The sequence below is a fragment of the Syngnathoides biaculeatus genome, chromosome 18 (assembly GCF_019802595.1).
Source record: "Syngnathoides biaculeatus isolate LvHL_M chromosome 18, ASM1980259v1, whole genome shotgun sequence".
Lineage (NCBI taxonomy): Eukaryota > Metazoa > Chordata > Actinopteri > Syngnathiformes > Syngnathidae > Syngnathoides > Syngnathoides biaculeatus.
In genome coordinates, this window is record NC_084657.1 from 723,576 (window position 1) to 751,200 (window position 27,625).

A 27,625-nucleotide genomic window follows, 5' to 3' on the forward strand; every position below is an offset into this window, starting at 1 on the left:
TTCCGGATTGTTTATTCTTATCTTGCAATGTTAATTTGCTTTACTGTACGTATATTTTACTGTACTCTTTGTTTTAAGGACGTAATTAACGTTAGCGACTCCATTTCCCACAAATCCGTGCGCGCCAGCGGCCCGGAAGTCGGACGTTTATTGACAACATGGCCGCTTCACTGGTCGAAGATTTGAAGAAAAGTGCAATTTGACAGCGGCCGCCGGACGTGTCCCCTCACGCCATTTGCATGTCTCAAGTGTACACTGCGGATCGATTCGAATGAAGGGACCCGTCGACCCCCGGGATGGTGTCAGCGAGCTGAGGAAACGTTCCGACTGAACCCGTCATGTCGTTTTTCAAGCGCAAAGGTGAGGAAGCTCCGACTCAGCCGCGACGTCCACCGTAGCTAGCTGACGGGGAACCACAGCAACGGAGAAAATGGAACAGGAAATTACAACATTTGACAATCGAACTCTGGCTGTTGCTTAATCAGAGCCGATTCAGTGGATTCTTGGCTTTGCGATTGCCAGCGACGCTCCGCGGCTCGCGTCGTAGCGTTTACATGGAAGGAAAAAGCCCCCCCAAAAATCATCATCAACTGCTGCACATTGCAGGCCCATCGGGAATCAAAAGACTGAGGAAAAATGGTAACATAGTTGACAAACAAGCATTCATTTGTACCCCCTACGTAGCCAGCTACAGTAGTTTACCGGGATGTCATATTTAGTACAAATTGGAATTGATCCCATATTACAAAATAACACACAGCCACATTTTCAAGTGTTATCAAGTAACATTCAAAAGGATGAAAAGTCAACAAGAATTCCTCTTCCTATTGATCACAATTGTCCTGGTTCTCTCTTCCACAATTTTGGTAACTAAGGGCAAGAAAAAGAGCAATACATCAACATCCAAAACGTGGAATCCCGCGACAATGCTGAGGAGACTCCCAAAATTTCAAGAAGTCAAATCGGCTGACTCAGGTGGTCTCGCCTCGGGAGGAAATGGCAAGAAAAAGACCTCCCGGATGTCAGCTGTTGTTACACTTTTCCTTTTGTACCGTAAAATTTTTTTTTGTGGGGTTAAACAAACGTATCCCGAGTCCCGGCGACACGGACAAATGGGGCGCGTCTTTGTCCCGAACGCGCAATCAAATGTCGACGATGATCAAGAAGAACAATACTGCGTATGCGACATTATTGTGTGTGTGTGTGTGGGGGGGGGGGGGGGGGGAGACAAGAAAGGAAAAAGCCCTCCCCTCATTCTGTCACGTTCACGTACGGCTTCTTCCGCGCTCCTCTTGGAAATTCGCTAACCGGGCTCAAGTTACTTAACTGTCGGTCTCGGACGGAAATGCTCCATCCCGTTCTGGCAATTCTGGTCTTTCTCCCTGCAGCCAAAAGTAAAGAACCCGACAGAGTGACCGACCCGAACGTCAACACGGGTGAGTCGACCTCGAGGTTTCCACGGCGAAGCCGCGCGACGTGCGGCCGTAGAGCGAAAGTCGACGTTGTGTGAATTCCTCGCTGAAAGGTCTCGCTGCGCCGGCGCCGGCCAAGAGCGACCGTGCCGTGCAGGAAGCGGCGGGGCCCAGCCGCGTGGCCATCAGCGCCATCTCCGCCAACATGGACTCCTTCGCCCGAGGCCGCACGGCCATCCTCAAGAAGCAGCCGAGCCACATGGAAGCCGCGCACTTTGGCGATCTCGGTAAGAACCGAAAATTCTCGGAGGAGAAGTTGGAGGGTAAAATGGAGGAACCGCTGAGGTCTTTGTTCAAACTGCGTATGAGATGGTTCTTCAGGCTTGAACCCGTTTAGCTTTCCGTGCCATACAAATGAAGTGGAAAATGGGGCGGCCCGCTTTTATGTCTGGGTTTTCCGGCTGCAATAAACGGGGCCTTTAATCCGCACGTTCTTGTGACGTCATCCCCTGCGGATTGAGTCCATTGACGGTATGTTTTTTTTTTTTTTTTTGGGGTCGGGGGGGCTTTCTTGTTTTGGGTGCGTTGCAGGTCATTCCAGCGTGAACTACCAGCCCCAGGAGACCCGCTCCAGACTCTCCAAGACGGTGGACCAAGTGCTCCGGGACAATGCGGCCATCCCCCATTACCTGAGTTTTGCGGCGCGTCAGGGCGCCGACCACCTGGTTCGCTTCTGGCTGGAAGCCGAGAGGTTCCGATCCGCCAGCTGGTCGCGTGTCCGAGCGCACAGCCTCAACTCGGTCAAACACAGCTCCTTGGCCGAGCCCGTCTCGGAGCCGGCGCCGAACAGCGCGGGAGACGCGGCGCGGCCCGTGCAGCGGGACCCGTCCGGCGCGGAAGCCGGCCCGAGACCCGGAACTCCCGGCGGGACCGGGACCCCTTCCAAAGCGCAGTCCGACCGCACCCTGCGGGAGCTCTCGGACAAACTCATGAGAAGTAAGTCGGCCGAGCCCCCGACTGCGTTCTCGGATTCCCGCACGCAAACGGCGCTCATTCCGGCGACTGACTTGTGGCCGTCTGGTTTTAGGCATCGAGAAAGATGCGGTGAGCATCTTCACCAAGTTCGTTTCCCCGGACGCCGCCAGGCCCATCCCCGTCACGGAACCCGTCCGAAACGATATCGTGGGTAAGCTCGATCCGCGCGCGTTGGCGGTTGTCTCCCTCGGTGCGCGATGAACGAGGCGCCCGCCGCTCCCTAACGTCCGACGTCGTGGCTGTCCTCTCTCGTGTTCAGCCAAGATTTGCGGGGAGGACGGCATGGTGGACCCAAATTGCTTCGTGGTTGCGCAGTCGGTCGTCTTCGCCATCTTGGAGCAGCAGTGAGTTGCCGCTGGGTCTCGGCCGCAGTTTGCCGCGCGCGCTCCTCGTTGAACCGACGGCTACGTTTACCCCCCCAGGCACTTTATCGAATTCCTGCGGAGCCACCATTTCTGCAAATATCAGATTGAAGTGTTGACGAGCGGCTCCGTGTTCCTGGCCGACATCTTGTTCTGCGAGTCGGCGCTCTTCTACTTCTCTGAGGCGAGTCGGCGGGTGGGGGGGGCCCTTAGATTGCGTAGTTAGTTCTGTATGGGATGCATCAGTTGTTTTAAAAAAAGCATCCAAACGTTTGTATATGCAGCACCGTTTGAATTTCTCATTCCACTCGCATTCATCTTTGTGATGACACAGCCGCATTGCATCACTTCCTGCTTTACTTGATTTTTTTTTTTTTTTTTTTTTTCCTTGTGGGGAGGGCATAACAAAACATACTGAGAGTGACTGGTGGTTAAATGCCACATACGTCAACGACATTCTTTTTTTTACATATTTTTTTTCAACTTTGCAGTACATGGAAAAGGAGGAGGCGATGAACGTCCTTCAGTTTTGGCTGGCGGCCGACAACTTCCAAAACCAGCTGGCGGCTAAGAAGGGCCAATACGACGGCCAGGAGGCCCAAAGCGACGCCATGATCCTTTACGACAAGTACGCGTCGCCTCGTGCTTTTTTTTCCCCTCTCACGTTTGATTTTGCTTTTGGAACCTGCGGATGGTTCTGATTAGTCCTGCAGCCCCGCTTTTGTACCTTTGCTAGGTATTTCTCACTCCAAGCTACAAACCCTCTGGGATTTGGCGACTCGGTACGCATGGAGATCGAGTCCAACATCTGCCGAGAGGGGGGCCCCCTCCCCGACTGCTTCACCACTCCGCTCAGGCAAGCCTGGACCACCATGGAGAAGGTACGGGAGGAAGATCCGCAACATTTTTGCAAAATCGGGAACGGGCTTTCCCAATTAAAGACGTCCCGAAGGTCTCCGGTCCGATACCCGCATTTCACGTTTTTGTCTGACCGCCTGAAGTCAAATCCGACAAGTTGACGAGCGATGAAAAGGTCCTTCTTTCCATGTCGTGCACGCGTTTAGGTCTACATGCCAGGATTCCTGTCCAGTAACCTTTACTACAAATATCTGAGCGACCTCCTCAATTCGGTGCGGGCCGACGAGTTCGTGAATGTCGGCGGGCCGGCGGACAACGAGCGCACGAGTTCAAGGGGCGGCGAGGCCTCGCTGGCGCAGGTGACCCCGACCTTCCCTCAAGCGACGTCTCGTGACATTTTCAAGTGGGGGTGGGGGGGGTTGTCCTACATTACTTGCCATTATTTTCACGTTTCACCTCTATGACAGTCCGCTGGCAAAAAGACAGCGATAAAAATCTTGAAAAATTTCGACGAGGCCATAACGGTGGACGTCGCCAATCTTGATCCCGAGTCGCTGTACCAGAGGCCGTATGCCGGGTGAGTATTTTGCAATTGTAGTATTAAACCTTTTTTTTTTTTTTTTTTACACTGTTTGGATGGAGAGCAATTTTTGAAAATGATATTTTCGCTGAATTATTGCCCCCACCGCCCACATGACTCATCGGTTTGCTGTTGATTGTCGAACGTTTCAAAATAACCGGACGGGTCCTTCAAGTCGGACCTCCAACCCTTTATGTGTCTTCCAGAAGGATGACATTCGGGAGGGTGAATGAGTTGGGCCAGTTCATCAGGGAGGCAGAACCGGAACCGGACGTGAAGAAATCTAAAGGTAGGACCCGCCGCTGCCCGCCCTCGCACGGCAAAGCAAGTGTCGAATGACTTCCTCGTCAACCGGAAGACATTTTGTGCTTTTTTTTTTTGTTTGTTTTTGGTTCCCGTCCAGGCTCCATGTTTTCACAAGCCATGAAGAAATGGGTCCAAGGCAACTCAAACGAGGTACCGCTGGCTGGCTTCTCGACGACGCGTATTCGACCGCAGGGGCTCCTTCTAACGCTGATTTTCCGTTGAAGGCTCAGGAAGAAATGGCCTGGCAGATTGCAAAAATGATCGTCAACGATGTTGTGCAGTCAAACCGCGACAGTCCCGGCAAGTCCACCAAGGTACGGACGCGCTAATAAAACATGCACGACGGCATCAAATCAAAAGCTGACTCGTACCCTCGGTGCAGTTATGACCCCTGCAGGTGGGCGGACCCAGGCCACTCGCGGTTTACCCTGAAAGTACAGTACCTCGTTGTTCGTGTCCATCGTGCTACCAAGGCGTGGAAGCGCAGCCGAGCCCTCGCGTCACGTGAGCTCAAGCTCAGTCCGGTTTGCGCAAAGACGAGCAAACTGCGGGAGGATCCAACGCAGACTGAATTTTGCTCGTTTTCTCACGACGCGCAACCTCCCCACCCATGCCTCCTTTTTTTTTTTTTTTTTTTTTTTTTTTTTTTTAAGCGACCATTCCTTGATTTTAGAAGACATCAAAGTTTGCCAAATGAACAGTTTGGAGCGTTATCCTTCCTCTTTATTGACAAACTTTTATCTGCGGAAGAAGATCTCGTGTTAAACGTCTGAAGGCCTTTACAGAACAAAAACTCCTCCATGAATGAATTGAAACGCTCCGCTTGTGATGGAAAACTCCATCTTATAAATGTTATATACATTACATATATATATATACACACACAATGTAGACTGGTTCATCCCATATATAAATCTTAGTACTTTTTTTTTTTTTTTAAATGACAACCGCTGATTTTTATTTATTTTTTGTATGCATCTCAGAGACAACTGGAAATTGAATTCACTTTTTTTTTGTTTTTTTTTTTAAAGGCTTTTGAGCCTTACTGAGGTGTGGAAAAGAACCAGAAAGGGGTTTTGGTACCATGTACCAAATGTTTTCGGATATGTATGTGTACCTAATCTAAATCTATTTAAAATGTCTGATTTAAATACATACAATATAAAACGCTCTTGTTTCTACTCTTTATTTAACTTATTTTTTTTTTTTTTTTGCACTACACGTGGACACGAATGACATTTTGAGGTTGGGAATGTCAGACTAAGAGTTTCCTCAGGATACTTCCTCCCATTCACACTTTCAGCTGCCCCCCCCCACATCTGGTCGGTGGTTTCGTCTTTTCATCCAGCGGAATTCCCTTTCCACACGATGGCGCTGTTGACCACGTTGGCAGGCGCGAGCAAGTTTGTTGAGGATTTCTGACAAAACGCCACCAAGCCCATACTGAGGACTCAAGTCATTAAAAAAAAAATGAAAATGACTATGATGAATCCAGTACATGAAAACCACTGGGGAATGAAAGGTGGCAATTTTAGTGGACGTTGGCCCGTTTCATTCAAAAACTGCAGAATCGGCACACACAAAAAAAAGATAATACAGGGAGTTGTTATGTGTCACACAACCATGGTAAAATAGTATTAAAAGCCATCATAGATCCATAGCGCCATCATCGTGAAACGGTAACCCAGCGCCGTGTTTCAATAGCGGCGGGATTGCTTTTATTTTGAAGAGCTTTCCGGAAGTGTGCCGCGTTTGTGACTTTGCCGATATGACGCGGTCCGGGCGTCGTCTGCAGTTGAGGCAAAAGCGCCCACTTGTCCGCGATCTGCCCCCACCCCACCCAACCCCACCCCACCCGCGGAGCATACAAAAGCGCGAAGGAGGCGGAGCGCCCGCGGCCGGCGGTGTCATCGCTTGCAAAGTCAGTGGGGGGGGGCCACAGTCGGGCACCCACTTGTGGGCGTGACGAGCATTTTTTTTTTTTTTTGGTGCGCCTCAGTCGGACACGACCCGATTGGCTTTTCGCGCTGATCCCTTTCGCGGACGTTTTGGGTTCGAAGACTCGCAGGCAGTCGGCGGCGACTCCCGCGGGTGAGGACGATGGCGATGTGGGGCGGGTGTCGTGCACCGGGGCGCAGGTAGGCTTTTTGCGTCTGTCAGCTCCAAATGCATTTGAAGCGACGCGGAAAAGAAGACGACGACGAAGCCGGCTGCTTCGCGCCCCGCGTTGCCGCGACCATGTTCGGCTGCGTGGGCTGCTTCTGGGTGCTCCTCTCGTCCGCCCTGGTCGCCGTGTGCACTTTCGGGTTCATCTCTCCTGCGTGGATTGTGACGGAGCAGCTGAGGACCGACAACCTTCATCACGGGCATCGTCACAAGAAGGAGTCGGTGAGCTTCGGCTTGCTGTGGCACTGCTCCGAGTCTCCGGACCACACGTACCGCTGCTACCGCACCTTCGGAGGGTTGGGCAAATTTGCCGAGATCGCGTCCACTTCATGGCAGGTACCGCCACCGCCACCGCCACCGCCACCACCACCACCACCAACAACATCAAGCGTCAATAAAATGCGCATGCCAAAGTTTACTCGTACGGTTCTGGGTTTGAATCTCAGCCGAGGCCCCCCCCCCCCCCCCCCCCAATGTGGAGTTCGCGCGTTCTCCCCCGTGCGTTTGCTGGTTGCGAGGGTTTTGACCCCCTGAGCCGGGACTTGCGTGCAGACACGCCGAGTGTGCGAATGCAAAACTTTCGTGGTCCCTTGCGATCGGTCACCCGCCGGTTCTGGGCTCCACGAGAACTTGGCGTCCCCAGAGCTGTCAGCCACTCAGCATTTTAATCAGACACCGTTTTAAATTGCACGTTAGAATACACTTGTCAATTTCCCAATTTCATGCATTCCTCAACTTTTTTTCCTGATTGAAATCACGTCCATCTTTGCGTGGGGGGGGGGGGGGGGGTAATTGAGCTTTTTCACAATTTATCCTAAACATATTTGTGAACAGGAATGGTGGGACAATAAGAATGACGAAATACTGCCAAATAAAATATTCGGCTATTGCATGAATTTGGTCTGAAAACGGCCGTTTGGCAGATCGAGATCCACTTTGAGGAAAAACGAACTGTACCAAAAACTAATTTTATTTTTGCACCCAAACTAAAATCGTTCTCGTTGCCCATCGAAGCATCCTTTCAAATTCAAACTGGAGCCGTCCGAAATCAAAGCGACTCCAGCTGACGCCGAGACAGTCGTCACCTCGATCGAGCGAGCCGACTTCCCGGTGAAATGGCGCAGAGCGCGTCTGTCTTTTCCCTGCTTGCCGCGCATGAATTATGAAACGTGCACTCGACGCAGGTCATGCATTCGTTTAAGAGCGAGCTTTCTGGGGCTGCGAGGGACGCTGGAAAAGCGGCCTTCCCTCTCTCTGCCTCGTGCCAACGCCGGCGTCAAAAGGCTTCCGTCGTCCTTTTACGGAGGTTGCCGAAGCTCGCCAAACAGTTATTCAGAAGCCGGCGCGCAATTTGCTCGGTTCACATTTTCTGCTGTGCCAAAGTCCCTTTATTGTTCAAATCAAATCAATTTCCCAGGATGCACGGATGTTCTGAAAAACAAAAGAAAGCCAGTTCCCAAACCGACGGCCGCACGTTCGTCGTTCTTCCGGTTTGATCAGCGAGCACTCGAGCGTCGGCCGCTAGCTTGGCAAAACGTGGCAAAACTTTTTGGATGGACGACGTTTGATGCTTCACAATGTTTGGATGGCAAACCAGCAAATGCGCTCACATCCCTTCCCGTTCAATTTCGCCCTCGTATCCGGCATCCTCCTTTGCCTTCTTGGAAAATTTGCAGCTGCTTCGAAAGACCAAGCGAAAGCGGGGTGGGGGCGACGTAAAAGTACCGGCATCTTTTTGAGAGAATGAAGGAACGTTGCCCGAGGTTCTTCTCCTTCGAGCAGCCCGGCATGAGATGCGGCTGCATCTCGGAGGCTGTCGTCATTAAAGCGGGCCAGGAGGGACGCCGGTTACGCTCATCTAGTCTGATCTATAATCAAAGAGAAGCGGCGGAGTGGGCGCATTTCTGGCTCTGATCCTTTTCATCCCGTGTTCCCACACATGGATGCGGACCTCGTCCGTCTCTTTCCAAAGAGATGGAGGGCGGCGTGTGTGTGTGTGTGTGTGGGGGGGGGGGGTGCCGTCACATTTTTTTTGTTTTTTCAGATGCGGTGGACGGTGATGATGACTAACCCGAAGTCAGATTTCCAGCAAGCGGTTCGCGTCATCCGGGTCTGACGCGGCGCAGAAAACTTTGATGGTGTCGAGTTTCTAATGAGAATGTGAGGCCATTTTGTGCTGAGTGCTGCGACATTTGACTAAATAATGTTCATTCTTTCCATGCGACATTTGCCCCCACCCCCCAAAAAAAAAAAATGTACGTCAACTTGCAGTGCTGATTGCCTGTTCGGTGACAATCTGATATCATAAATGGTGTCGCTGTCGTCTTTCGACCTCCAACTAGCTGAGATGGACTAAACAGCGCCTCTACTGGTTGTTGCCGAGTAGTGCAGCGCTCCACAATTGCCCTCGTTCCGACATTAGCACCGATTCACGTTTTCGCTCGAAATTCGACTCCGCCGGGGGCGCTGCCGATTCTGCCGCTTGGGAGTTTTTGCCTTCTGTGAAAGACGGTGACGCTAATATTTCAATTTTTCTGTCTTCCTCCACGCCAACATAAGAACGCAAAAATGTATTTTGGTAACAGTACGTATAATAATGTATTTAACACGTGGCGGAATCGTGACTCGCCGGGAACGTGCGGAATCGCTCGGCCGTTTCCAGTCCAAAAAGGAACTAGAGAAGTATTGCAAGTTTGATTTTATTGTATTTTTTTTTTTTGCTTCATTGGTACATATGGTGCTAATTGGGTCCGGAACTGACGTCGCAGTGCCGTTTCCTCCCTTTTGCCCGCAGCGGTATAACGAGCGGGGGCGGCGGCGGCGGACATTTTTCAGAGCCGAGACGGTCGTTAACTGGCCCGCGTGACCCGACCGGCCTCCGACTTGCCCGCGTGTGACCCGAACGCCATTTTGTGTCTCTGTCGCCCAGACCAGCGCGGCGCTGTGCTCGGGGGGCTGCGCTCTGCTGGCCGTCGGATCCCTGCTGGCCGTCGTCGGCGTCTTCCTGCCCGGCGGAGGATGCGAGAGGAGGTTCTGCGCCCTGGCCGGATACACGCAGATGGCGGCAGGTCGGCGCACCCTCCGGAGCACAACAAATCATACATGATTTCATAAACATCTGACCTCGGAGGATAAAATCCTTCTTTGTCGCACATAAGCGAGCGAACGAACGAACGAAGGATTCGGACTTTACGTTGCCACTTTCAACTTAACAAAAGTTATTTATGGTTGCAGTTTCCCTCAGAGGGCCGTTAGGATTGAAACCGTCACAATCTTTAATCACCTCATCATATTTACATATGAAGTAGTTTTGGAATCAGAAGTCAGGTTTTTCAACTATTGTTGATCTCTGATTCTCAATAGTATGATTTATGATATGACAATTTAGCTACAGATTTGAACAAGAATCACGGAAGTTTACGCACACGCACTCGGCGAGCTTCACTGCTTTGATGACGCTTGCACGACAATACGGAAGGTCAAATGTGGCGTCCGACGTCCGTCAAATGAAAAGGTTCATTCCCGATCGAGACTGAGCCTCCATCTTTTACGGTTTCCTCACGCCGTCTGAGTGGAAAGGCTTCACCCCGTCCGTCCGTCCGTCCGTTTTTATGCTGTTGAAGGTCACTGGGATGAAGACTCGAAATCCCGAAATATCTGCAGATGATGCGTTGAAGCCGTTTTGAAGTGAAATTGGTCACGTTTTCTGGTCCTGACTTTGAAGGCGTCAGTGCTGCGACGGGAGCGCGAAGGAATTTTCCAGCATCCTCCCCGGGGATGTTTTGGATTTGAAACTTGGTCCTCTCATCCGAGTTCCCGTCAGACTTATTTTGCAAAATGGGTTCTTTTTTTTTCCCCGGAGCGACGCCGCTGTGCAGATGTCCTCCGAAAACGGGAAGTCGCTTGCGTCAAAGCACCTGCTGCGCTATTTCGGCGGCGCTCGTCGCCGAATGGTATCGTGCCGGCTGTCAATCCCGAAATCCCGTCAACCCGGATGAGTCATTGTTGTGGATGTCGGAGTTCTCTGGCCGTCAACGCGCTGGCTGGCGCTTTGCTTTTACTGGCGTTTGTCACTTTCCTCTGTTGCTACCAACGCCGCCGTCGATCCTTCTGGCGCCGATGCGCTTGTTCTTCCTCTGCGCTGTCCTTGTGTGAGGACTTCGGACTGCGCTTCTGGATGGCTACAAATCCTACAATGTTGCATTTTTTTTTTTTCTTCCCGCTTTGCGTTCTCTGCTTCTCGGTGGTCTTTAGTTTTTGCTATAAACATCGACACGCTCTCGTTGATTCGAGTGTTTCCCTAACGTAAAGCGGTTCTTCAGTTATTGACGCAATAATCTCAGAGAGCTTACACGAGCAAAGCCGAATTGACACAGTTAACACCAACAGTAGGCGGCGCTAACACGTCATTCGGAAGGTTTGCTGATGAATTGCCACAGAAGAAGAAGCAACGGCAGGACAAAAATATGAGCGGCATAAAGACGCGGCGTAAAGATTGAAGAGATACTTTGGCAGTTTTACGGAGTTGAGCGATCCGGCCAAGGTTTGAATGACCGCGAAAGCGGGACGATCGCCAAATGGCGACGGCTCTAATTGCCCAAAATGAAAAAGACAGCAGTGCCGTTCATTTCATGGACTCGAGGGGCGGGGGGGGGGGGGGGGTGGTTGGCGACCCTCCTGTTTTTCTTGTTTTTCATCCACTCCCGCTTAAGAACCCGCAACGAGCCGCTCGCTCTGATGCGAAAGCGTGAAGAAAAGTTTGATTGAGTTTTCGTAAATTGCGTTTCGTGGCAAAGAGATCAAAGAAACCAAATGCTCGTTTGTTTGTCGTTTGCTTCTTTGTACTGGCCCAAAGAAACAAAATGGCTGACCCGCCAAGAAATGTCTCATTAGTGACGCGCTCCCGTTTGCACGTCCTCTTTCAACTTAAGATTCGATCCTGAGAGTCCTGGCGCAAATTCACCGAAGCGAGCGAGCGGCGTCGAGAGAAGACCAGCTGACAACAAAAGGAGAAGAAGAAGAAGAAGAAGCAGCAGCCTGAGGCTGTGCTTTGCACATTCACGTTTAGCAGAATCGTATGGGATACTTTTGCATGATTACATCCCATTAAAGTCGGTGCAGGCGAGCGAGCGCGAAAGGAACAGAAAAGTGAATTTGGACCCGGAGGCCTCGCTGATCTTTTCAAAAAAGATCAAAATGAATTACAGATCACATGAAAGGATGGTTTCATTACCAACTGGAGTAAAATAATTGGGATTTTTTTTTTTTCTGAACTACTGAAAATAAGATAAGACGATCCATATTGGCACATGCGGATCATCCGTCGGCCGTTGACCAAAACAAAACTGTCACTTGCTTGATGATGACTTGGAAAAATCTGCCGTTCAACATTTTCAACCATCTTTGCAGGTTTTATCAGGACTAAAGGACTAAACTGCATCACGGATCCGAAACTGTTTGAGCTGTATGTGGACAAACTGACAAAGCTTTGCCCCCCCCCCCCCCCAAGGTCCAATTTAAAGCTTGCAACCCACATCCCACCCCGCCTAAAAAAAATTCCAGGAGACAAAAGCGAGGCTCAAGAGAGGGACCAGTCCCGTCGTTGCATGGTAACAGGCTGATGGTTTTGTCCACACGGACGCGAGCGTGAGACTTGCCGGCACTGGCGCGCGACCTGAATGGGAAGGAGCTTCCGTGGCTAATTGTGTTTCGCGGGGAAGGCCTCGGTCGGCCCGTTCCCAGCCATTGATCGCCAGCGCTTTTCAGGGCAAGGTGGACTCTGAATGGACCGCTTCACAAACACAAAAGCTGGTTTGGAAGCGTTGGCCAAATGGCGCAGTGGCAAGCGCAGCAGATCTTCCGTTGAACTCGCATAGTCAACGACGACGCAGACGCTTTCATTTTCAGCAGGTCTCAGTTTAAAACAAAGCAAACAGTAACAAGATTTGCGCACGGCAGACGGGAAGCCGTTCTTGGTGTCCGGCGTCACCATATTGCTTCGGCACAATTGAGATTTAGGCTGAGCGCCAAAGCCGAAGCTGCTCCGCGGCGTGGAAGTGGACGTCTCGCAAACCAGACAGTTGAAAAGTGATGAAGATGAAGCCCGCCTGCTTCTTGGGTGACCTCGTAGGCTGCGCGATTTAGTCGCAGACGTCCTCGAGTCTTTCCTAACCTTTTCCCAAATGTTCAGCCCGGCAAAGACATAATTGGATCGCGGGGGCGTCGGCCAAACTGCGAGTTACCGCGGTGGGGGTGCCGCGTTTGTCGAGCGTCGGGGCCGAGACCCGAAAACCGGATCCGGGACACGTAGCGTTAGACCTGCGCCTTCTTTTCGCGTTAGTATGCGGAGGGCGTCGCACGTGCCCGCCCTTTCATTTGCTGTCAAGCCGGACAGACGCTAGCTTTCCGGAGCTCGGGCGAGCTTCAAAATAGAAACTCGGCCGGCAGCGAAAGGCTGATGGCAAATTCACAAGTCTTTTAATGTTGACGTCAGACAAACCGAGCGCCCCGCGTGTCCGCTTCGCTTCCGATTTCCCAAACAAGACGACGACCGGGTGCGGGCGACCCGTCGGCGGGGCCTGCTCAAAATCCACAGGTGCTCCGGTACCGCCTGCGCCTGGCACGCGTCGGCCACGCAAACGTGCAGCAGTGCCGCTACTCCAAAAACGAGTTGGGTCGGGTCGTTCGCAAGTAGGAGCGCTTTTCACACGCAAAGGAGCCTAATCCGTTCCAAGGGCCCTGCCAAAAATAGGCATTCAAAGGACAGTTACGTAATGGCCTTGTCAAACTCGAGGCCCGGGGACCGGATCTGGCCCGCCGCGTGATTTTATGTGGCCAGGCAAATCATGCCCATCAGCTTCCGTGACGAGCATTTGTGTGTTACCGAGCATCAACGGGAGTTGAACATCCCGTTACCTTTGATTTCTGATTCCAACACTAGTTCATAAATTTGATGTGTGAATATGATGAACGATTTTCAGGGTTTCCGGGCATAACGGAGACGCGAGTTCGACGCTCCGTCACGTGGACGTCTGAGCTGAAAGATGGGAAACGCCTTGGCTCTCCAAACGCCACCGTCGTGACAAACTTTAAGACCCAAATGTTCAGCAGAAACAGGGAAACAGCAGTTTCTTCCTTTCTTTTTTGTGCCGCTTGAACGTTAACGTTAGGGAAATCGACAAAAAGTGATTCCACTATCGCGGAAAAGTTGAATCAAAATGTATCTGAAGAATTGTTTGACAAGGAGCGGATGGAACTTCACCGTTAAATACGACTGAACAGTACTGCGGCGCTGATTCTTTCGCGTACCACCGGCGCTACTCGGGGCGCACTTTAAGAATTACTGAGCCCGACGATGCCAACGCGTACATCACCCGACAATTTTCATCGTTAGCGCACGCCCAAACTGGATTTGTCTGGCCGTGGGGGGGGGGGGTGCTCGAAAAACGAAGGGATGGGGGTTGGGCCTGCGAGAGAGCGAAAGTGAAAAATCCATATACATGATTTATATGAGTGCGACAGAAGTTCTCTTTTATTTATGAGGGCGGCGGAGCGCCCAGATGTTGCTTCTTCGCCCTCAAAACGCGGAGCGGCAGAACGCTTTCCGTCAGACGCGCCGTCTTTCAGACTTCTTTTGCCGCTTTTGTGTGACAACGACGGAAAAGAAAAAGAAATGAGACAACCGAGCCGCATCATCGATCCGAGCGGCGCCGGAGGGATGCCGCGAAGAGGCTCCCGTTCACCACGTCGGGAAGCAAAATTCAGCTGCTCGACAGCCATCTTGTTATGGCGTGTCCAACGTGAGTCGGCCGTTTGGATTTGACCACATCAGCTCGTCTTTGCTTGCGTCACCGGAAGGACTCGCCAAATCTTTTGAGGGCATTGAAATTGCAAAAGGGGATGGATGTGTGGCGATAATCCAACATTTTCTTTAGCTTTGATTGGGGGAAAAAACAAAGAAACGTCTCGAGACAAAGACAACGACCTTTATGAGCCTCCTGATATGTTGTGAACACACACCTGAGGAGCCAAACAATTGGCGACTCTTCAAAAATGTCTGTTTTCTTTCCTTTTTTTGGAATCGGCATCCCGTCTTTAACTCGCATTCGGACAGTAGCGGCGGGTCATATTGGCACTGCAGGTCAATTGCCAATTATTCCATAAAAAGATGAAATATGAGCAAAAAATCTGAATTGAGCAAGAGCGCAGCCTACAAAAAAAAAAAAATCTGGTAGGATTCTGGACCAGAATAGCAGCTTCCTCATGTTTGGACTGAGTGTTGTGGCTAATAGGCTAACTTAGCGTTACTGAACACTTGTTTTGTTTGTTTGTTTGTTTGTTTAGATTACGTTAGGATATTATTAATATATTGGGCTCCCAGTCCTTTCTCAGACATTTGCACAATTCTGTATCATTCCCACAGTGAACCCTTCAAGTGATCAGAGTTACGAATACATTTTGACCAAGTTTCGGAAGTAATATACTGGATTAAAAAAAAAAAAAAAAAAAAAAATGTCTAAGGTCAGCCACCGATGGATGGCCGGCCTCAGGCCTTTGCGCGCCATCCTAAACACACACACACACACACACACCTTTCTCGAGTTGTGCGGCATATTCATAACATATTCACAAAGTTTTTAATTCTTATTATTATTACAAAAGATAAAATACTAACCAGTGTACTTTAGTTTTGCCTTTCAGGCTAAATTGAATGGAGTGACATCTGGCAAAATAGCGTGTACTGTATATATTTGACGGGAGTACTCGGGGGAATCCAAAGTATGTTGTTGTTTTTTTTTTCTTCCCAGAAATTTCTCTTTTCTTCGGATGCGGTTCTGCTTTTGTAGTCGCTCATTAGCGCCGATCACCGTGTTTATTCCATTTATTCGCATGTCCATTATTCCTTCGAATGACAGAATTCTTCTTCTTCGATCCAGATTCCAGATCCAATCGGCACGAGTGTGTTCAAATATGTTGCTGTATTTTAATTTTGGACACGGAGGTGGTATTCGAGAAGCACTGCTTGAGTTCATTGTTTGTTGTGAATTGTATGAAACGATGAAACGAGTCCTGTCGTCTTATGAATCCAGCGCAGGCTCGTCTTGGATGAGCTTTTATTGCCCCCGCGTGGGCATAAAGTGAACTCCGCATTCAGATTCTGGCGGTGTTGAAAACAAAAGCGCAGAGAGCTTCCAAAAGCATTTCTATGAAATGGAACAGCATTTTTGGAACTGATAAATGTGCTTTTCCGAGCTTCGCACGCAAACCCATTGACAGGGATATTGTCCAATAATCCATTCGGTAGGTCCAAATCCAATGAACGGAACAGCGGTCGCGGTCGCGGTCGCGGTCCCGGTCCCGCCCGCGTCTTTCTCATGCGCGCTCTTGTGTGCGGCTTGTGTGCAGTTTTCATCATGGCCGCGGGACTGCTGGTCTACCCCCTGGGACTCAACTCCTCACTGGTCCGGTCCTTCTGCGGAGACTCGCACGTCTACGACGCCGGCGAGTGCCGAATGGGCTGGGGCTACATGTTGGCCGTTGTCGGGGTCATGCTCACCCTCTTTTTGCCCTTTTTTGCAAAATATGCCCCAAAGGAGCAGGCGTCTCCCACCCCTTTGCCCGCTCTCTTGTAGTCTTTGTCCCCGCCCCCGCCCCCCCCCCCCCCTCCTCCTTTTTTTCGGTGTGAATTTGAACTGTTCCAAAACAGATGTCACGTGCACAAAACAACTGTACACACAGTGATTATGTCGCCCATCCCCAACTCAAACAAGCGATTATTGAACAAGTTTTGAGGAATATTGCATAGGAAGAGCCAATTTTGCAACTCAAGGACACGAACCTGGATGAGTTCAACGATCCATTTGAACTTTTTTTTTTTTCAAGATTTGTGCTTTAAGGTTCTGAACTGCGACCCGGTCAAGGATCAAAGAGTCTCTCTGAGATGGTACCTTTTGTTATTATCATGCAAAAAAAAAAAAAAAAGAGCCAATGAGCCACCTTTAACGGACATGGACACAAAATGTTGTGGTTTCTCGGTAACGTCGTCTGACATGTCAACTTTTGTGTATGTGACTTGCTTGTTAAATATCAAGAAACTGAAATCATCTGCGGTGCACACTCAACAAAACAGTTCTTCATTCAGGACACGCGCGCGACGGCAAGTCTGCTTTCAGGCTTTTGTCCAAGGAAAAGGCTACAATAACGACTCGTGTTACAGTGGACGGACGGGATCTGGCCAACTTGTGCCTTTTTTCATATAATAATACCATCATCAGGTTGTCCTCTCTGTTGGCGGGGTGGGGGGCGCACGTCCTTTTGTGTGGGGGATTTCCTTTTTCTTTTCGTCCTGCAACTTGATGCAGTATCATCTCAGAAAGATGGACAAAACGACTTTTGTTTTCTAATCCTTGTCGCCGTGGAAGAACATAAACTGCAGTTCAGTTCTGCGGCAGTTTCGGTGAAGGGAAGAATCTGGTCGACGGGTTGGGACATAAACCCGTTTCCCGGCACCCCGGTTCCGCTCGGTCGGAGCGGTGACAGCAGATCTAACCGTCGTTATTGGAGTTTACTTCCGTGGGCGTACTTCTTGTTTTTCGACTACGGTGAAACGGCCGCCACGCTCCGTTAGACGCCGACGGCGCTTCATCGAGCTGGACTGGAAAATCCTTTCCGACATTTGGGTGCCTAAAATGCCCCATCCCGATATTACAAAACAAATCCGCCGTAAAGGTGCCGCATTGGAAGAAGGACCGACCGTTTGGACCTCGGACTCCCCCCCGTTCAAAAAAAACTGCTGCATGTCAAGTCTCAACATTTGCCAGATGAGACGTCGTCCTGTCGAGGATGTCGTCGACGCGCCCGTCTCGGGTCAGCGCTCGCCGGCCGTTTTTCGACTTGTACTTTGAGAGATGACCTCGTTGTGTTTGCTTTGGTCTGTTAACATTTTTGCCCATGTGTGGTTTTCCTCAATAAAATGTCTCGATCCGTTCGTTCCGTTTCCGGTTAAACGTCAGTGACTTTTATTTGAATTCACGGGACAAACTTTTCCAACATGAAGACGAGCATGCCAACATTTCAACGTGTCAATGTTTTGTTTTCATCCTACCAAACTCACATCACAAACTATTTTGAAGCTTTCAAGTGCTTTAAATGTCGCCATTTAAAACATGCTGACGAGTTTTCGCATGTGAGCGTCGGAGGCTCGGACGGCCCCGTGAGCGACGGCGACCTCCGAGGGCTCGGCCGCTCGCACCGACGCGCACACGAAGTCCCCTTTGCTGCGGTCGTAGTTGCCCACGCAGCGGTAAACTTGGCCACGGATGAGTCGAGGCAGCTCCTGCTCCTGTACAAACGAGGCCCGTTGAGAGCCATGAAGACAAAATTGCAGCGTGAAGGAAGAACGCGCGCGCGGTGCGCTCGGTGCCTGACGTTTTCATAGAAGACGCACTGCACGACGTGCTTTCCGTCCCTCAACAGGAAATTCTTGGATCCGTGCTGACCCAGCGTGACGGCGGAGTCGAGAGTCGCTGAGGGGAGAGCGCAACTTGTCACACGAGTCGACGGCAGAGGCGAGAGCGATCCGGTCCACGGGCAACAAACCGAACAGCTCAAAAATACAGAAGACTTTGTCTTTGAACTGGCTCCAGTATCTCACGCCCTCGACGACTGCCGTCAAAATCCTGACTGAGCTGTCGAACGCGGCTTTTCTAGGAACAGCTTTCTGCTGCTGCTAGAACGTGAAAAAACAAACAAACAAAAAAAAAAACAAAACAATACATTAACAGTACTCTTTAACATATAGACCTACTGTGTATATATTCTGTATGTTGCGTGTACAATAATACCATTTGAGTTTCTCGTGGTGTCTGTTGTTGAAATGCGCTCCTTTTCCCCACAAAGGTGGGATCCTGCGGTCCAAAACTATTGCTGAAATGACATAGCATCGGTGCGCGAGCAGCTGGGGCGCCGGCTAGCCGGGCAGGACCGGGCGGCGATCGGAACTGCGTAGGCTTGGCAGGCCCGCAAGATGGATGCCGGCTCAACTGAGAGAAGCCGCTGGAAGGGATTTGATATTGCTTCCGTCCAGCGGTGAAAAGTGATCCGGCGTCCTTCCGCGTCTCCGGGTTGCCGGCCGGTCCCGTCGCAGAACTGAGAACCAAACAGACGCAAGTCGAAATTTTTCTCAGCCTTTCACAATTGCACTGTTACAGTATGTAACACGACTATGACCAAGAGTCCACTTGGTCTCTGAAGTTGACGTCATTGCGGTAAGCACAGTACTACGACGACGACGACGACGACGACGACTAGGAATAAAACCCACGTTGTACTTCCAGATTTGTTCAGATGCGGTAAAGGTGAGTAGGATTTCACCCCTGGTGCAGGTCCGTGGCCGACATTTTGTTGGGACCAAGTAGACGGTGCGATGTCTTGTTTGTTCCACCGGTGACTCGGATAAGCGTCAAAAGAGGAAGCCGAGGTACTGTCAGCCCCGTAGCCACCTGAGGAAAGAAACACTTTGGAGACTGAGAGCAGCCCGGCTTGACAGAACATTACTATGCAATACTCAATTGAATGTCACTTTTCTGACTTTTAGGAGTCTCTTGACTTCAGGCTTGTCTCTCCATTGATTCCTGTCAATTGGCGTTGTGACACCACGGCGGAAAAGCTTAAAGGAGCACAAAGGACTACTTCACCTGATGCACCGAGGGGGGGGCCAGGTGAGCTGGTACTTGGCGTGAACTCCGTGTGCGAAAAGAAGTCATCCTTCGAGGGAGTCGACGTCAAAGGAATTCGATTTCTCTTCTTCTGATTGAACAGTGACACTAGGAGGCAACGTGAACGAGACAGCAGGGACGACTAAATTCTCGAGAACAATAACCTTTTAATCTGGAAATTGGATGTATTGATGGCGTACACAATACAGCTGCAATATTTGGGAGAGTATAATGTAACCAAAAGCTTAGTTTTTGATACAACTCTTGAGTTATCTATTTCAGTAGTAGGACCATATTTTAGAGGCTAATATGTGGCGCAAATTCAAACCTGCTGCTGGTCTGCTTGACAAGTTGTAACTCCTTTTCATCTTAGCTGGTCAAAGATATGAGCTGGAATCCTCAAACTCGAACAAAACAATAAGTTAATCAACGCAGCAGTCATTTCTGATGCTGATTTTAGACATTTGAACGAGTCTATGTTAGTTGGCTATGCTAGTTAGCTTAGCTGAATTTAACGTCACAATTGAATTAGCCAAGTGCCAACACGTTCAACAGCTGCGATACTGAAAGGACCAGAAACACCTGAAAAGTCAATTCCATCCGAGACATAAAGCACGAATATATACAAATATACTTACTACAGTTTTTCCTATCTGTATCTTTCGTAATGTTGGCGAAACGAGCTAAACGGGAACCCCGAAAGCGGATTGCGCCAAAAAGCAGCAGGTGCTGCCTTCAGGGTCTACCCACAAAATCTGACCTTCCAACAACACGGTGGCCCTATAGTAAGTGGATGTATGTCAAATGGACGGAGGACGTTACTGTTATTCAAATATGTTTTGTACCATTAGTTTAAGCCTCGTTAACGTGTTTGTTTTTTTTTTTTTTTGGGTGGTTTCTCGTTGAACAGGTCATTCTGACATCAAGCAAAGAGTCAGGTCAGCAAAACATATTTGTGGAAATGAAAAGTCACTCGTCTTTTGTCCTACCGTAAGATGTTTATTGACATAAAAGATGGCTGTGCTTGCTGCTACATATACTAACAGCGAATTCTGCAATTGCGCTCTCCTCCGGGGATCTGTAATGCAATCAACATTCATTTCTTCGTCAGGATTGTTTTTGTGTGCGTGCCTCACGCTGCCAGACTTTCATCTTTATGACCGTTTTACAAATGAAACAGGATGACAAGTATTACACATCCCTCCTCCAATCTTTTGTTTTGTTTTTACTGCGACGTAACTCGGCGTTTCGGGCGTCTTCGCGAAGTTTCCAGGGATGCTTTTTTTTTTTTTTTTTTTTTTTTTTCCTGCGAGGCGGAGACGCGAAAGGCGATTTTTGCGACAGTCAACACTGACAGGCGGCACGTTGTTGTTGGGGGCGGAGCTTCAATACCGCACACAGTAGTTTCTGGAAGGAACCTCATGCGCGCAACATGGACAAAGTGAGTCTTCTCCTCACCTTCATATATATATATAGAGATATATATATATATATCTATATAAAATATCATTCGATTACCGGATTTGAGCTTGACACGATTTGAATCTAATCATTGAGAGGACAATGTAGCGAGGCGCGTGAGGCTTTTTGAGACGCTGTCATGGTTTAGCGGAGTTAGCCTGATTGTCGGTGGCTCGGAAAGGTTAGCAGCGCTCCGCTCGGAACACGCCGGGGATGCTCGGCCTCCGAGCGTTTGGCGTGCTATCGATTAAACGCCTCGCCTCGCCTCGCCTGGTGGCAAAATGTTTGCTTTCCCGGACGTGCTAATATGGTTGGCCCAACTGTTCGTCTGTCGTTTGCTGTGAGTGCATAGCGCGAGTGTGCTACACGCCTCGTTGACGAGGTCGAGCAGATGCGCCGCGAGTTGCCCTCACTCCCTTTATTTAATCATACATTATAGGATATATGAATGATTCGTATATGGCCAAATATGTTACTGCGAGCGTAAGCACCCATTGGGGGTGAACAAATGAGTTAGCGTAAATCAGCTAACCTCTGCGAAGTGTTTTTTTTTTTTTTGGGGGGGGGGGACTCGGAGTGGTCCAAATAAAGGTCATATCTGTTATGTTTAAGGTCTGCCGTGTCGTGTAGTATTTCTTCTCGTCCACGTTCGCTTGCTTTGGTTAACAGGCTGCACTCTGAACGGAAGCTCTTTCTGCACTCACTGCTGTCATTTCCCTTTAACATGCGAAAAAGGCGCGTTGTTTTAATATAGTTGATGCCAGGTGTCGCAAAGAAGCAAGGTATCACCAGAATGTTGCTTAAAAAAAAAACATGACAAGGAATAAGCGTGATCCACTTCGCACCCCTGGAGAGGGCATAACATGAATTATGACATGGTTGTATTTTAGCAGCAGCAAAGCGGGCTCATTTTCTCAATATTGTCAGTATTCTATAAACTACGTGCTTTCCACACGTAGACAAACAGTTGTCGCTCTTGCACTGCTGCCAATGAATTCTGTGGTTCATTGATTCATTTTTAAATGAAAATGTCTTCTTTTTTTTATCATGGCTACATTTTCAAATGTAGTTGCTCAGGAAACAGCGTAAGGTCATAGGTTAAGCATATCGCACGTTAGGATAAGTGTGTCCTAATGTCTGTCACTGTCTTGCGCGTGTGTGACATGAACAGACGTTTGGCCTGTCGCCAGACACTTGTCACTGGCAGCTGCGCAACTGTATTATCTAACCTTGATCTGTATTGGGAAAAGTCACCATGTTTTTCTTTTTCTCCAAATTATTTGAGAAGTAGAATCTCTTTTTTTTTTTTTTTTTGGGGGGGGGTATGTTTTCTGAATGTGTCATCTCCCCGGTCGACAGGTGTCTGCATTGAAAGACCAAGGCAACAAAGCACTGAGTGCCGGAAATATCGACGAGGCCATACGGTGCTACACTGAGGCCGTGACCCTCGACCCCAAAAACCACGTCCTGTTTAGCAACCGCTCGGCTGCCTACGCCAAACAAGGCAATTATCAAAAGGCTCTGGAGGATGCTTGCGAGACCATCAAGATAAAGCCGGACTGGGGCAAGGTGAGCCGACTTGCGTTTTCATTGTAAACCTTTCGTGGATAAGTCCGCTGCAGCGATCTCAATGGCGCGACGGTCTCCATCTTTTTCGACAAGGGTTACTCCCGTAAAGCTGCGGCGCAAGAATTTCTCGGACGGCTCGAGCATGCAAAAGCGACGTATCAAGAGGGCATCCGGCACGAGCCCAACAATCAGCAGTTAAAGGAGGGTTTACAGTGCATTGAAGCCCGCCTCGCAGGTAAATCTGTACCCCGACCCAAAGGCGCAATCATAAAAGCCAATGAAAGGTTAGCGATTTACTATTACTTGTTTACCCAGCTTACTATGACATACATATACAACATTAAGTGCAAAAGAGTTGTCTATGAATTGTTGCACCTCTAATTTCACCTCAACGTTTAACACAGTCCTTCTCAATTATTTTCTGCCCCCCCCCCCCCCCCCCCCCAGCATTGAAGTGGCGTAAGAATTTATTTGGCTTCGTGCTGCCCGCTGCCAACATTTACCCCCCCATGGTCACAGTGAAGCCAAGCGCTACATCCGCTTTGTCATGTTTCCTCGTCCTAGCCTTGGTTGGGGTGACTTCCTTTTGTCTCGTTGTCTTCGTCTCTCTGTCCTCCTCCTTTCTTTTCATCCCTGTGAAAAAGCTTTTTCATGTTTTCTCCTATGGGTTTGGTTTCTGTACTTCAGATCGCCTGCTCGGTGCAATAACAAAACAACCCAAAAAAAAAAAAAAAAAAAAAAAAACCCACCCCTACACTATAGAGCTAATACTCCCTGCGTGCCACTGCCAACTACTGGAGTGGATGTAAAATTACACTTTATTCTAGTATGGCAAAAAAAAAGAAGTTCCCCAGGGTCACACGCCTCCAGTATTTGAGAAGCCCTGGTCTAACAAATTGCAGCAAGCCCGCATTATCAGTGACTTGATGAAGCGTTGGAATAATAATAATAATAATGGGCATTCATTTTTTTTCCTTTTTTTTTTTTTTTTGTGTACTTCAGAGAAGTCAATAATGAATCCTTTCGCCGTGCCTAACTTATATCAAAAGCTGGAGAACGACCCCCGCACCCGAGAGCTCTTGGCGGATCCGAGCTACAAAGAACTCCTGGAGCAACTCCGGAAAAACCCTTCTGCGCTTGGCACGTACGTGCTTCCGTTGTGTTTTTGTGCGCGAGAGCCGCTTAGAAACGTCGGGAGAATTGTGACATTTTCGGGAAAAGTTGAGGTCCGGCGTCTTCCGTCTGGTTTTGCAGGAAGCTGCAAGATAAACGAGTGATGACCACCTTGTCTGTGCTGTTGGGTCTCAACTTGTCCGGAATGGACGAAGAAGAGCAGCCGGCCCCTCCCCCCCCTCCCTCTAAGACTCCGAGCAAACCGACGGAGATGCGGCCCCCCCCTCCCACAGAGGAAAACCTTCCGGAGAACAAGAGAAGCGTGCGTCAGAGTGTTTTGGCGGGGATTTTCATTGTGTGTGCGTTCATTCTCTGCTTTGCATCCACGTTTGACAGGCCTTGAAAGAAAAGGAGCTCGGGAACGCCGCCTATAAAAACAAAGACTTTGACGCGGCGTTGAAGCATTACCAAGAAGCCATCAAGCACGATCCTACCAACATGACGTATATTTCCAATCAAGCTGGTACGTACTTCATTTTTTTCCCCGTAGTCAAAATGTGAAATCTAAAAATGCTTTGAACCGCAAGTCATCTAGAACGGGTCCTTTGAACTTGTCCGTTCTCACCCGATGTCCTTTTTTTTTTTGAAGCCGTTTACTTCGAGATGGGAGATTTCGACAAGTGCAGGGAGCTTTGCGAGAAGGCCATCGACGTCGGCAGAGAGAATCGGGAAGACTACAGACAAATTGCAAAGTCAGTTGGCCTTTTGTTGTTGATGCAATTGACAAAATCTCTAAAGTCATCTGAGCCATTTGGAACTAGCGCCTGCATTTTTGGGACGGGACCGATTTCACACAGATTCAGGCAACGTATTGTCTTTGACGAGACTTGCCCTCTAATGGATTGTCGTGCTTCTACTGAGATTTTTGACTGTTGCAAAGAGTGACGTTTGGATGTGGTCTTTTTTTTTTGTCAGGGCGCTGGCCAGGATCGGCAACTCGTACTTCAAGCAGGAAAAGTACAAGGAAGCGGTTCAGTACTTCAACAAGAGTTTAACGGAGCATCGCACCCCCGACGTCTTGAAGAAGTGTCAACAAGTGCGTTTAACGCCTACTGGCCCTCCCAATTGATTCTCAAGCGTTATGTAGCTTACAGTAAATGTTCTGTGCTGTCTATTTGTCCGATCCCTCCACATTTTCAAATGTTCTCCATAATGTTCAAGCTTAAGATGAAGTTGATAGGTGTGTTTAACGTGTAAAAAAAAAAAAAGGAAATGCATTCAAAATGACATTTTAACAGGTAGCACGGTGACGCAGCTGGAGAGCGTTGGCTTCACAGTTTTGAGGACCGGGGTTCAAATCCCAGCCCACACCTGTGTGGAGTTTGCATGTTCTCCCTGTGCCTGTGTGGCTTTTCTCCGGGTGGGCATTCCGGTGTCCTCCCACATTCCAAAAAAAAAAAAAAAAAAAAAAACCAAAAAACATGCAATATTAATTGGAACCTCTAAATTGCTCCCAAAAGTCTGATTGCGAGTGCGACAGTTGTCTGTCTCCGTGTGCCCTGCGATTGGTTGGCGACCGGTTCAGGGTGCATCCTGCCCATTGACAGCTGGGATAGGCTCCAGCACTCCCGCGACCCTTTAGCAGGCTCTCACGCATATTTTGATCTGATTCTTTAGGCAGAGAAGATCCTGAAAGAGTTGGAGAAACAAGCCTACATTAATCCTGATTTAGCTCTGGAGGAGAAGAACAAGGGCAACGAGGCCTTCCAGAAGGGTTGGTGGTGTTGGACTTTTTTTTTTTTTTTTGTCTTAACTATCTCTGTGGAAATTGTATTTTTTTCCCTCTTTGCGCCCCGTAGGTGACTATCCTCTGGCTATGAAGCATTACAGCGAAGCCATCAAAAGAAACCCAAACGACGCCAAGCTCTTCAGCAACCGAGCTGCCTGCTACACCAAACTGTTGGAGTTTCAACTTGCTCTGAAGGTGCCGTTCAGTATTGCTAAACGCCGAACCCGCCGACGTTTTGGCTCTGATCTGATCTGACTTTTTTTTGTGTGTGTGTGTGTGTGTGTGTGGTCAGGATTGTGAGGAGTGCATCAAACTGGAGCCCACATTCAGTGAGTTGGACACAAAATGATTCCGTAACGTAGAAGTGGAATTCTTCTCGGCCATTTATTTTCGATGTGAGTATCAATGGAATGAAATGTTTGCGCAGTTAAAGGCTACACACGCAAAGCCGCCGCTTTGGAAGCAATGAAAGATTTTTCCAAGGCCATGGACGTGTACCAGAAGGCTTTGGAGCTCGATTCTTCCTCCAAGGTACCTTTCAGTGCGCTGGCACACCACAAGTTGCAGTGACGCCCTCCACAAAGTATTGTTTTTGGATGTGCGTCATAACAACGTCACCAGACGAAACCCACATTTGTTTAGTGAATATATAAAAAAAAAAAAAAAAGACGAGCTATCAGACCTATTTTTCATATTTGCTGTCTTTTCCCACTCCTTGCGCATCAATATCCTCAGACAATCTAATATGTGCGTTTTCCCTCGACGGCTGCTCCTTGAAATGTCGCTCGACGTCCTTGAGAGTATTTCTCATTGCAGTGAACTTCCAGTTCCAGCCCCTCTCATACTTGACACTAATGCGGTCGCTTTTCACGGGAATGCAGTTCTGAGCACCGGTTCACGGCACGCGTGTCAAAAATGTCTTCATTCCACGAACTACGAGCGACTTTGATTGTGTGCGTTCTCCACTCAGGAAGCCACCGAAGGCTTCCAGCGTTGCATGGTCAGCCAGACCATGAGGAACGACAGCCCCGAGGAAGTCAAGCAAAGGGCCATGGCCGACCCCGAGGTGCAGCAGATTATGTCGGACCCGGCCATGCGCATGATCCTGGAGCAAATGCAGAAGGACCCTCAGGCGCTCAGCGAGTGAGTTCCTTGACTTGAGTGGGTGGGATTTCCCGCGTCTGCATTTTCAAAGGTGTGACGGGACTTTTTTTTTCCGTTCAGCCACTTAAAGAACCCGGTCATCGCAAAGAAGATTCAGAAACTGCTGGATGTCGGACTCATAGCCATCCATTGATGTGACGCAAGCCAACGCCCGACGCGGGGAACAAATTGCAAAGTCTCACTTCCGAAATATTACATTGTCTGTTTGTGGTACCGCTTCAACTGTGTTCATTTTGAGCATTTGAAATCTGACTTGGTCTGACACCAGATTTGAGAGGACGCGCTTTGAAAACACAACGCTGGACTGCCTCGTCTGCATTGGCGTCGTCCGAGCCGAGCGCATTATATAGCTCCCTCCCTCACCCCCCCCCCCCAACTCAAAATGGGGAATTTACACAATCGCGCTTGTCACACTGATCACAAAGTAAAATTGTTTGTTTGCTCTGAATGGTTTGACTAAACGCGGTGCTTCAAAATTGTCAATTGGTTTGCCTCTTTTCCCTTTTTTTTTTTTTGTCGTCTCTCACTTCATTGGATCCACTGATCCCTTTTTTCCGTATTGTGTGATCACAGGCAACGTAGACCAATTTAGTCTCGTTCAAATATCACATATTCCAAATATTAAACTTCATACAGTGGTGTTTTTAAATGCCCCCTCACTGACAAAATGCCTGCGGTACTTCTTGCTATCGCCAGAAGCTCCGCCCCTCAAAGGTCACAAGTGTTGTGCAACATTTGGTGTGCGTTTGTGGACTGGATCTCATCACGTTCTACCAGTTTGGCACCCAACAGGACAGGAAACTTGCATCTGTCTACGGTTGTGACATTAGGACAGGAAATGGGCAGTGATCCACTTCCTAAATGTCACTCCATTCTTGATATGGATGAAATTGACTGCGTATGACAAAAGTTTGGATGATTACTTTATCGCAGTAGTGTTGGCATATGTGATGACATCATCATATCATGAGTCACGTGCATTTGTAGGCAAGTTGGACTAGTTTTGGTCAGAAATGCGATTGAGCTCAGCTTGTTTGGACGTACAGAGTACTGAGATGTGTATTTGAGGGAACTGCATTACAAAACACCCGCGA

General features: G+C 49.1%; 4 protein-coding genes across 10 annotated transcripts; 3 read left to right on the forward strand and 1 right to left on the reverse strand.

Annotated features, from left to right (window-relative positions):
- The first annotated feature begins 72 nt into the window (after nt 1-72).
- akap10 (A kinase (PRKA) anchor protein 10) lies at nt 73-5,722 on the forward strand. Of its 2 annotated transcripts, none has more exons than XM_061804077.1 (15): nt 73-360; nt 1,389-1,436; nt 1,526-1,699; nt 2,004-2,408; nt 2,500-2,598; nt 2,707-2,791; nt 2,870-2,993; nt 3,301-3,437; nt 3,546-3,690; nt 3,874-4,026; nt 4,135-4,244; nt 4,457-4,536; nt 4,651-4,703; nt 4,778-4,867; nt 4,936-5,722. In XM_061804077.1, exons 1-15 carry the CDS (start codon nt 339-341, stop codon nt 4,939-4,941), a joined length of 1,731 nt encoding a protein of 576 aa, XP_061660061.1. In that variant the 5' UTR covers nt 73-338; the 3' UTR covers nt 4,942-5,722. The 2 variants fall into 2 exon arrangements, with proteins under 2 accessions (XP_061660061.1, XP_061660060.1); XM_061804076.1 differs by having other exon boundaries at nt 78-360; nt 4,454-4,536.
- Nucleotides 5,723-5,780: 58 nt separating this feature from the next.
- LOC133491759 (LHFPL tetraspan subfamily member 7 protein) lies at nt 5,781-17,647 on the forward strand. 3 transcript variants are annotated; one of them, XM_061803323.1, is made up of 3 exons: nt 5,781-7,055; nt 9,649-9,787; nt 16,125-17,647. In XM_061803323.1, exons 1-3 carry the CDS (start codon nt 6,720-6,722, stop codon nt 16,349-16,351), a joined length of 702 nt encoding a protein of 233 aa, XP_061659307.1. In that variant the 5' UTR covers nt 5,781-6,719; the 3' UTR covers nt 16,352-17,647. The 3 variants fall into 3 exon arrangements, with proteins under 3 accessions (XP_061659307.1, XP_061659309.1, XP_061659310.1); XM_061803325.1 differs by lacking the exon at nt 16,125-17,647 and adding an exon at nt 12,129-13,711; XM_061803326.1 differs by lacking the exon at nt 16,125-17,647 and adding an exon at nt 11,651-12,122.
- An 85-nt stretch (nt 17,648-17,732) lies between these two features.
- LOC133491758 (spermatogenesis-associated protein 22) lies at nt 17,733-20,337 on the reverse strand. Of its 3 annotated transcripts, none has more exons than XM_061803321.1 (8): nt 20,074-20,335; nt 19,764-19,839; nt 19,415-19,543; nt 19,042-19,219; nt 18,563-18,866; nt 18,318-18,444; nt 18,147-18,244; nt 17,733-18,060 (listed from the first exon to the last, which is right to left on the reverse strand). In XM_061803321.1, the coding sequence occupies exons 2-8, from the start codon at nt 19,801-19,803 to the stop codon at nt 17,878-17,880; spliced, it is 1,059 nt and encodes a 352-aa protein (XP_061659305.1). In that variant the 5' UTR covers nt 19,804-19,839; nt 20,074-20,335; the 3' UTR covers nt 17,733-17,877. The 3 variants fall into 3 exon arrangements, with proteins under 3 accessions (XP_061659305.1, XP_061659304.1, XP_061659306.1); XM_061803320.1 differs by having other exon boundaries at nt 18,318-18,447; nt 20,074-20,333; XM_061803322.1 differs by lacking the exon at nt 19,764-19,839 and having other exon boundaries at nt 18,318-18,447; nt 20,074-20,337.
- A 389-nt stretch (nt 20,338-20,726) lies between these two features.
- stip1 (stress-induced phosphoprotein 1) lies at nt 20,727-27,014 on the forward strand. Of its 2 annotated transcripts, none has more exons than XM_061803319.1 (14): nt 20,727-20,876; nt 22,256-22,465; nt 22,559-22,700; nt 23,468-23,609; nt 23,720-23,900; nt 23,975-24,101; nt 24,228-24,330; nt 24,554-24,674; nt 25,256-25,352; nt 25,438-25,562; nt 25,660-25,696; nt 25,795-25,898; nt 26,338-26,510; nt 26,592-27,014. In XM_061803319.1, exons 1-14 carry the CDS (start codon nt 20,868-20,870, stop codon nt 26,662-26,664), a joined length of 1,644 nt encoding a protein of 547 aa, XP_061659303.1. In that variant the 5' UTR covers nt 20,727-20,867; the 3' UTR covers nt 26,665-27,014. The 2 variants fall into 2 exon arrangements, with proteins under 2 accessions (XP_061659303.1, XP_061659302.1); XM_061803318.1 differs by lacking the exon at nt 20,727-20,876 and adding an exon at nt 21,107-21,236.
- Nucleotides 27,015-27,625: the final 611 nt, after the last annotated feature.

Coding starts and splice junctions, on each gene's coding strand:
- stip1 (XM_061803318.1), top strand. CDS start 21,204: ATGGTTGGCCCAACTGTTCGTCTGTCGTTTGCT. Junction 23,610..23,719: donor AACCCTTCTGCGCTTGGCAC/GTACGTGCTTCC, acceptor CTGGTTTTGCAG/GAAGCTGCAAGATAAACGAG. Junction 24,331..24,553: donor GACTACAGACAAATTGCAAA/GTCAGTTGGCCT, acceptor TTTTTTTGTCAG/GGCGCTGGCCAGGATCGGCA.
- LOC133491758 (XM_061803320.1), bottom strand. CDS start 19,803: ATGAAAAGGAGTTACAACTTGTCAAGCAGACCAGCAGCAG. Junction 18,867..19,041: donor AACAAATCTGGAAGTACAAC/GTGGGTTTTATT, acceptor TTTGGTTCTCAG/TTCTGCGACGGGACCGGCCG. Junction 18,448..18,562: donor CACCACGAGAAACTCAAATG/GTATTATTGTAC, acceptor TTCACGTTCTAG/CAGCAGCAGAAAGCTGTTCC.
- LOC133491759 (XM_061803323.1), top strand. CDS start 6,720: ATGCATTTGAAGCGACGCGGAAAAGAAGACGACGACGAAGCCGGCTGC. Junction 7,056..9,648: donor TCGCGTCCACTTCATGGCAG/GTACCGCCACCG, acceptor TCTGTCGCCCAG/ACCAGCGCGGCGCTGTGCTC. Junction 9,788..16,124: donor ATACACGCAGATGGCGGCAG/GTCGGCGCACCC, acceptor GCTTGTGTGCAG/TTTTCATCATGGCCGCGGGA.
- akap10 (XM_061804076.1), top strand. CDS start 339: ATGTCGTTTTTCAAGCGCAAAG. Junction 2,409..2,499: donor CTCGGACAAACTCATGAGAA/GTAAGTCGGCCG, acceptor GTCTGGTTTTAG/GCATCGAGAAAGATGCGGTG. Junction 4,245..4,453: donor TACCAGAGGCCGTATGCCGG/GTGAGTATTTTG, acceptor TGTGTCTTCCAG/AAGGATGACATTCGGGAGGG.